Raw genomic sequence first — 12,101 nt, 5'->3', positions numbered from 1 at the left:
ACTTTTACACGCACTCTCACAAATCCCCCCCACATCACTATGCCTCCTTCTGTATCGCAGTGGTCTCTGTGTCCCCGGTGGAAGAGCCGACAGCAAAGGACAGGTCCCGTCAGAGAGTAATGACCCATGTGATATGTGTGTGCGCGCCTGTGTGTGTGTGCACGGTCATGATGTGGCCCCTGAGAGACAGCCGGGCGCTCTCTGTCCCGCGGCTGGCGCGCAGGGCGCTGGCGCTGACAGAAGGCCAGGGGAGCTGTGCCACTCGGCTGCCTATTACCGCAGCAACACTGTTTCCATGGGCACCTCTCGTCCTGACCCCGCTTTCTTACTGGAGGATGAGGAGAACAGTTTGAGCATATGTGCATGTGTGATCATACCCTGAGGCGGGAAGTGAGTCAGGCATGTATCGCCATGCTGTATGACCATATTTGATTGACAGGCAAGCTGTTGTGTTTGTGTTTGAGTAGAGTAGTAGCCAGATTGGCTAACGGTTGCAGTTTAAACGTTGTGGTGAAAGGTGGCCACTGGCTGGTTTAACCACAGTTAAAATGTTGGCATTGCAGGTATTACAAATACAGTGGCATAAATAGATCACTAAAGTAAAATGGCCAGGATCTGGATTGGATTGAGCTTATATGGTGTTAAAGTGGTGTAATGGAATGCAGTGGATTTATGAGCTGTATGGATTGCCCCCCGCTGTTCGGCATGCATGTAAACCACAGATTAAACGGCAAAGCTTAACATTAGTAGTGTAGAATACAGTTTTGTCACTGTTACTTTTTAAAGTAATAATTACCTAAATCTCAACACAGAGAAAGCCACATGACTAGAGATTTATTATGTATTTATTATTAAATAATAACAATAATAATAATTATTATTATTAATGAGAATAATAATGATAGTAATAATGTATACATGTAATAATGTTAGTAGTATTATATAGACTATATGTCTGTTTGAATATTTACATTTTATGTAATCAGAACAGTGGGGAGACCCTCACGGTTGTGATTTAAACAGGAAGGGCCACTGTCTTACCTACATCTTAGCATGTGAACTGTTATTGTGATATTGTGTATTACGATACTGTTTTTAAAAATCAATACATTGTTGCCAAACATCATGCTATTTCGATATAGCAATTTATTTCTTACAAGCTTAGAGCTGATCAGTGATGTTAAACATATGATCCATATTTTGTGAGCTAAGTATTGCTGCAGCTGTGCGCTAGCCCCCTCAGTCAAAGAAAACTGCAGTTCCTTGTTCAACCACTGGAAATATGGACCTCATGCACAACTGCAGAAATCCTGTATTGCATTGTATTCTGTAGTGTGTACCGATGGAAAAACGTCAGTTTCTTTAAATTATTATTTATTATTTTTAAATAAACAGTATCTGACTCGAACTCAACCAAAGCTACTTGTAAAGTGCGTAAGTGACGTGCTTCAAGTAAACACCACTAACCTGACTCTATCATTCAGCCCAGTACAGTGAGCATCAGAACACAGCTGGACTGGCTAAGGCGACCAACAGAGCAAGGTGATTGTGTTATATGCCCTTTTCCCCCGATCCATGATACAATTTGAACCGTGGGTTTTGTGAGCTGTAACACCCCTAAGAGCTGACACCTATTCGTTAAAATAAACCTTGATTAGCTTTAGTCTTTCAAATGGAACAGAGACTCTTTCTCTTTGTAATTTCTCAGCAAATGAAGACTTTCCTGTAATGGCTGTAACCTGTAGTGTTTTCTTAACCTTCTACAAACTCAGCCATTTGCCCTTGTGCTTTGCACTGCTTTTCACTAAAGTAATGAACGTCTTATTCATTTTGTCACGTACCCTAAGGACTATTACAACACTCATTAGTGTTATTTATTTACTCATAAGATTTACAGTATTTACCCATTATATCATTGAGACACCGTGGGCGCCCACCTTACCCTGCAGTATTATGGCTTCTGATGAAGTGACCGAGTCTGTTCCGACCGTCGGTGCTCTCTTGCTAGGCAAAGCCAGTCTCTCATACATTGTCTCCTAATGCTCCCACATCATTGAGCTAATTGTTTTTTAATAACGTTTTTTAAATGAAGTAGTTCATCACACTCCTGGCCTCCTGTGGAGCAAGGAGCATCGTTGGATTGGAAAAGAGGTCGGGCAGGGGGTTCATTATCTTTATTACTGTTATTTATGAAGTGCCTGGTGTGGTGCGTTTATTAAGTACAAATACTTCTTTAGCCATTTCATTGCGAAACACAAGTTTCCAAAAAAGTACAATAGTCTGTAGTCAGCTCTTTGTCCATGGCTTGAGCATAGCTCGAGCATTCGTACAAATGAATGTCTAAGAAGCAACTAGCTGTTGACGCAAAGCAGTATAGGAGAGTACAGAAAGAAACGAAAGAAACAAAAGAGGCAGAGAGGATGACCTGAAAACGAGGCCTGAGCTAAGGCGAATGAACATGACAGAGCAGATCATTTGGAGAAGAGAGAGGAAAAAGAAAAAGATAAAGGCCTCATGCAAAGTGAAGAGTGTGTGTGTGATTAGATAAGAGTTGTGCTGAATTTTTACCCTGCTTTGTGGAGTCCTGCAATAAAGTCAGTACTGCTGACTCCAGCATAATTAACCCTGAACACTGCTTATTATATCTCTCAACCAGCCCCCTCTCTGTCTCGTATGAGACTGCGATCAGCGGTTAGTTTTGAACCTAGATGAGCTGATTCCAGATTGATTTCAAATAATCTTTAAAGAGGCTCCCGGTCTAAAATGAGAACGTTTAACCCTTGCTTCATACTACTCGCCACCTACTGTAGTGTCTCCGTTGTCTTAAGAATGAGGTTTTAATATTGGAGGTATAAATATTAGAAAATTGCGCATCTTTAAGATGCATGCTGGTGACAATGGCAAGTTTTTGTTGGTTACTGCTAGGGAGTAACATTACTTCTAGGGAGCTGAATATCATGTTGGAATTTATTAGTTGTAGATCAGTGAATTTCTTTATTGCTGTGGAGCGGGATTCCCACTGGTTTTAGGGGTGCGAAAACAATTTGAATCAGAAAATCACTTGCAACTGTCATCCGCATCGATTTACAGGCCTAAATCTGTGCTGTTTGAGTGGGTTGGGATGTTGTAATCAACAGTTTTAATATTACATTTACAGCACATTACACTTCTAACTGATAAGCTGTATTGCACACACAGCTCATTGGGGTATAATTACAGTACAGCTCTGTAAACCACACTGTTATTTAAATCAGTAAATATAGTACTTAGAAAATGATTGTTCCAAAATGAATAATAAAGTAAAAGTTGTTGACATTGTTGTTCTTTACAGAGTCAAGGATGCATCAGCAAAGTCCTGTAATTGCATTATCCTTACTCTTGTCCATATCTTTATTTCCAGTCACACAAGACCAGGCTCCTATATCTATGAATTGTTTTATTTGTGTTTTTTGTTGTTGTTGTTTTGTTACAAAAACATCATGATTAGTTTGCAGTGTTTGGCTCAAAATGCACAATAAATAGGATTTTTCAGCTTGCTCTGGCTATGGCGCTTGGTAGGTCTTTATTTGGAGGGGAACTTTCTCAGCTTGCAGTGTAACCAGCAAACTGTGTCTCTTTCTGTTGAAAGGTGGGACTTTTCCGTACACCGATGCCATGTTGAGCATTACGAGAACTCACATTTATATTTCAACCAGTGACCGGTCTCCTAATTTATTTACATTTACATTTACGGCATTTAGCTGACGCTCTTATCCAGAGCGACTTACAAGGTTGCTCATATTACAGAGGACTCATCTTGCCCAAGGACTCTTATTGATGTAGCACAGCATAGTCACCCAGACCGAGAATCGAACCCCAGCCTCCCACATGGTGTGGTAGCTCAGTGGCAGGTAGTGGTGTTATCTGTTGCGCCACACCAATTTATGACGTCTCTGGCAACAGACAGAATGTTTGACTACACTCAATCATATTTAATCACTGGAGAATTCGACCCTTCCTCTCTAGAGAGGCCACCCAGGTGCTCGTCTCTTGTCGCTTCCAGACTTGACTACTGCAACTCTCTTCTGGCTGGTCTCCCTCTTCGCACCATCGGGCCCCTGCAACTCCTCCAGAATGCAACGGACCAGGTCGTCTTCAATGTCCCTTAATTCAGCCATGTTACTCCACTGCTGCGTTCTCTTCACTGGCTTCCTGTAGCTGCCCGCATCAGGAACGAGCTTCCCCTGAGTGTCCGAACGGCAGAGTCGCTCGCTGTCTTTAAACGCAGACTGAAGACCCACCTCTTCAGAGAATACTTGGACGAAAGCAGAGTACTGTGGTCACCTTATTGACTTGTGCTTAGTAGTGTCTAAAGCTTAAAGGTATCTTTGAACTATTAGTCTATTCTAACTAGCTAAGGTTTTTCTTGGGTAAATAGCAAAGCACTTTTGTAAGTCGCTCTGGATAAGAGCTTCTGCTAAATGCCTTAAATGTAAATGTAATCAGGCATGAATCAAATGTTTTCCTTGTGACACTGAATCATATCAAATCGGTAATAAATCAAAGTCTCTTTAGGTGTTAATATATAATAAGATTTTTCTTTGTATTGTTTCATAAACTATATGAACAAGAATGTGTATTGTCACCTATAGGAGAGATTCACACCCATAGTATCCCCAAGCGGAAGAGGCTGAGATGCTGATGATGCCCTCCTTAGTATCCCACTTACTAGTGGGATAACTATGAAGGATGCTGGGCTACTTTTATATACTATTATAATACGTTTAAGCAGGAGTCTGACAAACCGTAGTGAATAATGGTTTTAGGTTTTAAAATGCAGAATTTGCATCTCAAAAATGTTAAGGAGTAGTCTTGTTCATTAATTTGCAGTTAGACGGTGCTTCTAACTGGTGCAAAAAAGCTTTCTTATCCAGGCTTTTTTCAGCAGCACCCAAACAGCTGTTCAAAGCTCAGTCTCGCACAGCTCCCGCATTTTCTTGTGCTTATTAGTCTCTTCATAATAAATCAAAAATAATCACTGCGAGCATGACTTCATGTACTTTGCCCATATGTTTCTTTGTTTAACTCTTCTTGCTGTGCTATCTGACATTGCAAGTGATGTTGCAAGTAATATTGATTGGCTTAGGTTTCAGTATGGTGTCTCCAGACTACCACAAAGGAGGAGGCTGCAGTTAAATCCTGTGGACTTGATGAAAAAGTAGCAAAATGTGCATCACCATTCCAGCTATCATAAGACTTACATACAGCCTAAGTTTCTTTACAGATGGAGCATAAAATCTTAATTTTCCTTATTCTGCCTCTAAAAATATGCATTATGTTTACCATGAAGCTGTTGGCTATGATGCTGATGATCCCTTCCATACTCATCACTGTAAGCTCAACTTGAAAGTGGGCTGCCTCTCTCTGGCTGTTGATGAAAGCGGTGGTTTAATATTCCTTCACACGACCCCACAGTTAGTTAAAATTTATTTGACGTACCCAGCTCGCGGGAAGTTGTTAAATGTTTCATCAGACTGTATTGTACGTCTGTTGCATAACATAATTTCTCTGATATTCATTTCTTTTGTTTATTACATTTATTTGTTTAAAGTTTTTGTCTCATTTGGGTCTCTCTCCATGAATTTAATTGAGTTTCAGGTGTAGGCTTTGAAGCAGTAATTAAAAAAAAAAGCCCCTTCAACCCATGCAAAAAAAAGGGTGACTTCAAATGTTTTACATTAAATGTAATTTTACTTATTTAATTTTTTGAATGAATAAACAGAGGATGTTATTTTCCAAAGATAGCATTCATATCTAGTGTCAGTGTGACATTTGAATTTTAAGAGATATTCATTACTTTTCCTGTCTCCATGTGTTACTCCAGCCCCTGTGCCAGCGTGGCCCTGCAGCCTTGAGTGCAGGCCTGAGGTGGCAGCACTCTGCAGCTGCTCGACCAGCTGAGCACGACCGACCCTGGACCGGGCAGGAAAGCCTGGCTCAAGATGACCCCGAGATGTGGGACCTGTTGCAGAAAGAGAAGGACAGACAGAGTCGTGGACTGGAACTCATCGCCTCAGAGGTAAACAAAAAAATCAGTGCAAATTACACCCAGCATTTCTGTCAAGTCAAATTAGCTTTTCGATTGAACCTGTCTGTCAATCATCACTGAGCTAAACAATAAAATATACCTTTTGATTCTGATGTTGTCAAGCAGTGTATTTGTAAATGTACCATTTTAGGACTTACCATTTATCTATTCCAAGGCCTTCAGAGTCGGGATGTTTTCATCCTCTTTGTGACCAAAAATGATTGAGAGTTGTGCTCCATTAGATTCACATAATGCAAACAAATGATCTAGAGCTTTAACATCCAGTTAATTTGTTGGTTCTTGCATTTACATCACAGCAGCTCTCCTGGCAAAATGAAATGAAAAAATAATCACATCTTTTGCAAATATGTAATCTCACCTCTTACAATACCTTTGAATAAGGGGAGATAATAAGAATTTGAAATAGTTCTAACATTTTGGGGCAGGTACTTTTAAACATTGCGTTTGAATTTTTGCTATACCATTGAGCTAATGCCGAAGGAAGACCTAAACCCTAATTGAATTGGATTAGTTAATCAGGGCAGTTAAGTCACCACAGGACAAGCAAGTTTAGTTCTTGCTCCACCATGCTCCATTCACGTACAAAGGGTTGAAGAATTTCTCGATCTTATTCCAGTTTGGGATGAAGCGAAGTTTGATTTAGTTTGATTTCGGAAAGTGGTCAGTATTTAGCAGAGAATTTATTGACGTATACATGTGCTTATATACAATGTGTAGAAGCATAACTGGGAAATCAGAGATATGAATTTGGCTAGGGCTGAAATGATCAGACCATTGATTTCTATGAAAAACAATGTCATTCGGCCTGTAATTTTCTCAGTGGCGCAGGGAGAAAGTCACAGATTTGGCCGAATGTAGTTTTAATCTCATCTGAATAGGGCAACAGTGCTAACTGCTGGAAATCTAAATATTAAATAACTATGTTAGCTACCTATCATTTGGCTACCTTACTTCAGTGTAGATTATTTTCTCCAGCTGGAGGTGGTTTTCAATTCATTCAGTTTGCCTTTGGGCAGAAGTGTTATACATAACAGTTCTTCAGTGTATTTATTATTAACATGACAAATAACACAGTTTATGCCTGTATGCCCCTTTAAGGGCTGAACGTACCACTAACCCTTCCTAACACATCAGTTTAATAGAGGACATGTATCTCTGTCTATTTAGAAACATATACACATACACATTTAAAGAGAGCACACAGTGTTCAAATATCTAGTGATGAAGTCATACTGTAGTTTTTCCCCAGACCAGCATATACATAAATACAAAAATATGTATATGCCAGTATTGTTGGTCATGGTGAAGTAACAGAGTTTTGAATTGCAGTGCCTGTCCAATACATCTGTCTATAGAAGGACAAACGCCAGAAACAAAAGCTTAAGACAGACTTTGCAAGCATGGGAATGCAGTGACACATAGGTAACTTCACTGACACAAGGACCGCTAACGTCTCAATATCTGCTGAACCAAGCAGTTTCTCCACCTGCTTTGAGCCTCAGATCACCAGGCAGCAAGTCTGACTCCAGTGGAACCCGTTGAGTTTGTGCTATGAATGCCTGGAGAAATCTTCAGACTCCCTGCTGTTTGCCTACAGCAGGAACAGATTAGTTGATGATGCTGTCGTATTTTGATCCAGTCGGCATCACTCTCACTGGATAGTCGAGTATATTAAGTTGGCGTGCAGTCCTAGAGGCTAAATAGTGCCTGGGTAATTTGAGGGCAACATGGTAGGAGCTTGACAGCCTTGCGGGTATCATCTCTGGGTGTTTTCAATGAGGACATTGCTGGGTAGGTATCATTTTAGATATCTCTGAGGTTCTGTCAATGTCCCTATGCCACCACTGCATTGAAGCTACAGGTCACTTGCGTAGTTTTTGCCAATTTGCACTCCCAGTTCTCCCCTTTAGACTCTGAAGCATAGATGTTTACTCACTGTGACATGCCCTGATGGTTCCCTTATAGTACTTGCGCAGGACCTGAGCTACAAAGCAGCTGATGAAGAGAATGAGCAGGTTTGTTATGAAACCATGAACCTCTAATGAAACAAGACTTTGTAAAGCTGTTAAGAGCCTGTCATGTTCTTTCATTTTAAAGCAAATTACTTATATGAGTCTACAGCATATGGTCCTGTGGTTTTCTACCGTTCAGTGGTGCTGGGCCTGACTGGAAACATTAGAGAGAGAAACATGGGGCCTCGTATTAAAGCCTATTGTTGTGATTATAGTTATATAGATAGATATTGCTCCTCTGTTGTTGTCATATTATGTCTGTGAGAAAGTTTGTGAATCCTGAAAGTCAGTGGTTCCCAACAACAGATATAGAGGATCTCTGCCCCGCTTAAAGATGAGGACACTACCCCACCCACTGGACAGCAAGTTCCCAGGCTGCTTTTCGTTACCTGTTGTAAAGTATTATTATTGGTATTAAATGACAAGCCATTGTTTAAAGTAGTGGTTACCAAAGCTCCTCACCAGCTCCTTGGGTCTCCCTTCCAGCTGACTCTGACTATAACTGACCCCACCTATTCCGTCTAATACTGCATAATGGGGTGTGTTCGATTTGGTGTAGATTTGGGGAAACATGCAGGAAGTTAGTTTCAGAAGGAGGGTTTGGCGGCCACTAGTTTTAAAACCTTTTGTTACAGCTATATTCTGTATTTTTGCACATCTTTTCTGCTGAGTTCTGTCCTGTGGTGAGATTGTACAGTAAGGCACAGTAAAATGGCCTACGTTAAAGCAGCAAGTGCAGTGAGTATTGAGTTCAGTCTAAGTGTATAATGAACTAAAGACCTGTTTAACCCTGATTGGATTGGGTGTGACCAGAAAACACAATTTTTGTTCTTCAACATTACGTAAGGTAATTAATAGCACAGCTTTCAGGTGTGAAAAAGTAATTGCCCATCTGTTGAATGCAACCTAGTTGTAGAGATAATGAGGGTCAGCTATTGGGAAAACTTTCATAAACAATCTGGTTTGATCTGCCAACTATAAATGGGCTTTTACTTATGTAGCGAAGAGAGCGCCACATGGCTTATAGAAGCACAAAAAGCTAATCTTATCTTCCAGAAACAGTCATTAATGTCTGTCGCAACGTGTCCTAATAGAGAAACTTTGAGACAGTAGATTGTCTTCAAAGGAGTGGGTGTTCTGCCGGCATCTCTTCAGTAGCAACTAAGGTCAGTGAACATAAAATTCCTGGCACAGCAGCAAGATGGAAACAGCTGTTTGATAAAGGGAACATTGCTACTCGTCTTGTCCAGAATGGACCTGAAAGAATTTTAAGACCATGTTGAGATGCACTATCGGTAAATTAATGAAAAGTGGACCTTGTTTTGATGGTTGAAGGTCTCTTAATACTTGACAAAGCTTTTATGCTGAGTTCAGCCAGTTAAAACACAACATGGCCAACAATAATGATGGAGGTCAGGTAAAGTCTAATGTTTGGCAAATTAGCAAGTTTTAGACATTACCTCATCCCTAATCTTAAATTGAGAACCTGCAGGTTTACTGGTTGACTCATGAAGACACTTGGAAGCATTTTTATTTGGTATGATAAGTATTGTTAGCTGGGTGGCAGGTGGTTTATTATTTTGGTCCTTGATATTCGTCTGTTAACCGTGTATGAGTCCTTGTGTTCAGATTGTTCCACATAATTGAAAAACTGAATTGTGCCTTTTGAAGGTGCAGAGCTGGTTACTGGGGCAGTACCTCATTCTTTTTAGTTGTGTTACAAATTGAGATACACTTTAGTGTCTTGTGGTCAGATAGTGAGGGCGTTGGTGCCTTTAAGGGAGTTGTTTCTTAATAAAAAGATATGGATGAGTTACCCAAGGCCAATGCTTGACAGAGGATGATTGCCCATGTTGGAAGAGAATAATTTCTAGTTCTAATATTGGGACAGAGAGCTAGATATGCCAGGAAAAATATTTATGTAATGCTTAATTTTTTTTTTGCTGTTATTGATCAAGAATGGGAGGTTGCTTCAAAGGACATTAATAAGGCATGAGGCTATGGTAGAATAAATCTCATTGTCTTTGCTATAGCTTTACATTTACTATACATTTCAAGTGTTTTTTGTTTTTTTTTGCCTGCTTAATAATGACAGGTACAGGGTGTCATTGTTATCAGTATTTATTTCTGTATATATTTATTTTTAATTTACCAAGAAAATATTGGGATTCATTGTAGGCAAAGATTGTTTAAATCTGTGCATCACTGATCTGAACCTGGACCAGTACCACTGGTTAGTCACCTGTTTGCAAATCCATTAAGCGCTCAGAACTGCACTGAAATGACAGCTGTCTGTGTCTCGTCACAACACTGTGAAACTCATTTCCTTCACTTTTCTATTTTTCGCTATTTTTTGTGTTTCTCGCTCCTGTTTATTAAAGTATCTAAAGCAGCTTACACTGGAAGATCAGTCTCACTAAAGGCTTTCCTACACTCACTCTCTCACTTTCCATGTGGAATTTTACATTGCCTGCCTTCTCTCTCACTTTCTCTTGTTCGCACGCTCTCTCTCTCTCTCACACAGTACCTGTGGGTCCCCTGTAGTGACAGCATGTTTTTGCAGCACGAGCACAAAAGTCCTCAAATTGCATTTCCAATTTGTGTGTTTGCTTTCACAGCATGACTATGGCATGTGGTGGAGAGCTGTTGCCTGCACTGTGGTATCTGACGAGCTGAGGCCAAACATTAGCATTGTGTTTGTGTGTTTGTCTGTGTGAAGGACAGTAAGACAGATAGAAATTGGGATGCTGTGATATTATGGATAGAGGCTTGTTGGGATACCATCCTGCAGGGGCAGTTTCTTTTTCTTCTCCTCAGGGGTTATAGCCCTGGGTTTATGATAAACACCACAAACAAATATTTACTCACCTCTGTGTCTGTGTGTGTGTGTTTCTCCCCGACAGAATTTCTGCAGCAGAGCAGCTCTTGAGGCCCAAGGCTCCTGTCTCAATAACAAGTACTCAGAAGGATACCCAGGAAAGAGGTACTTGTGTGTCAACAATAGATGGTCAAAGAATCTGCACCATCGCTTTCATTGCGTATGCTGAGACATGTTTTAATAGGCACACTTGGTAAAGACTTGGTTTCCATGGAAAAATCTCCCCAGATCCTTCAGGGTGCTTGGTCCTTTAAAATGAAATCTTTTCTTCAGCTCAGCTGACAGGTTTCTCAGTTGATCTCTGGGTCATGGGTTTGGGGCAATCACTACAAAGCTTTGCTTCTATGGATTTTATGTGGTGGATCTGATGGGGTGTGGCCATTTTTCTTTTAAAAACCATACAAATTTTGATAGGATATGTGGTATTATTTTTCTGGTGGTGATTAAAAAATGTTTTTTGTTGTTTTTTGTTTTTCCGTTTTCTTGTAGCATCAGGTATTTGTCAAAATGCTCTGGTTTTGGCCCATTGGAAATATTTGATTTCTGTTATTTTCAGTGTAAACCAAAACAAAACGGTTTTCCTCATCTTGTCATCTAGAAGATGTCTAGAACAGACAGTGAAATGTGCGAAAGGTGTCTTACATTAGTACTGTTTCCTCATTCTTTAATAGTAATCTTTTTAATATCCTTGAATGTGATGTATTTGTAGGTATTATGGTGGTGCCGAGGTGGTGGATCAGATCGAACTGCTATGTCAGAAGCGGGCTCTGGAGGCATTCGATTTGGACCCTGAACGCTGGGGCGTCAACGTGCAGCCCTACTCTGGCTCCCCTGCCAACTTTGCTGCTTACACTGCTGTGCTCAACCCCCACGATCGTCTCATGGGCTTGGACCTGCCCGATGGTGGACAGTAAGTGGCCTTCAGCTAAACCTTCACTCATGCTCCTCTGTGGTTTGCATAGAGTTTTGTCTAGTGGTGAACTGACATTTCAGACACGTATTTCTTTTAGTTTTTGCCAAAAGAAAAGTGACTTTTTTCAATTAAAAGAACAACAATGTTTGAGTTCTGTGGGTTCTCACGTAAAAACTATAGGTATAGATTAGTTGATTCTTTAAAGGTTTC

The 12,101-nt window shown here is 40.4% G+C and overlaps 1 protein-coding gene across 1 annotated transcript in view; it reads left to right on the top strand.

Annotated features, from left to right (window-relative positions):
* shmt2 (serine hydroxymethyltransferase 2 (mitochondrial)) overlaps window positions 1-12,101 on the top strand; it is a 35,538-nt gene that overhangs the window by 6,245 nt on the left and 17,192 nt on the right. Inside the window, exons 2-4 of the mRNA XM_072683150.1 lie at window positions 5,864-6,058; window positions 11,004-11,083; window positions 11,688-11,888. Of these exons, the coding sequence (XP_072539251.1) occupies window positions 5,864-6,058; window positions 11,004-11,083; window positions 11,688-11,888 (476 nt within the window). The remainder of the gene's footprint in view (window positions 1-5,863; window positions 6,059-11,003; window positions 11,084-11,687; window positions 11,889-12,101) is intronic.

This window comes from Salminus brasiliensis, chromosome 7 (genome assembly GCF_030463535.1).
Source record: "Salminus brasiliensis chromosome 7, fSalBra1.hap2, whole genome shotgun sequence".
Taxonomy (NCBI): Eukaryota; Metazoa; Chordata; class Actinopteri; order Characiformes; family Bryconidae; genus Salminus; species Salminus brasiliensis.
The sequence above is the reverse complement of the archived record's forward strand: the minus strand, read 5'-3'. Positions and strand labels throughout refer to the sequence as shown.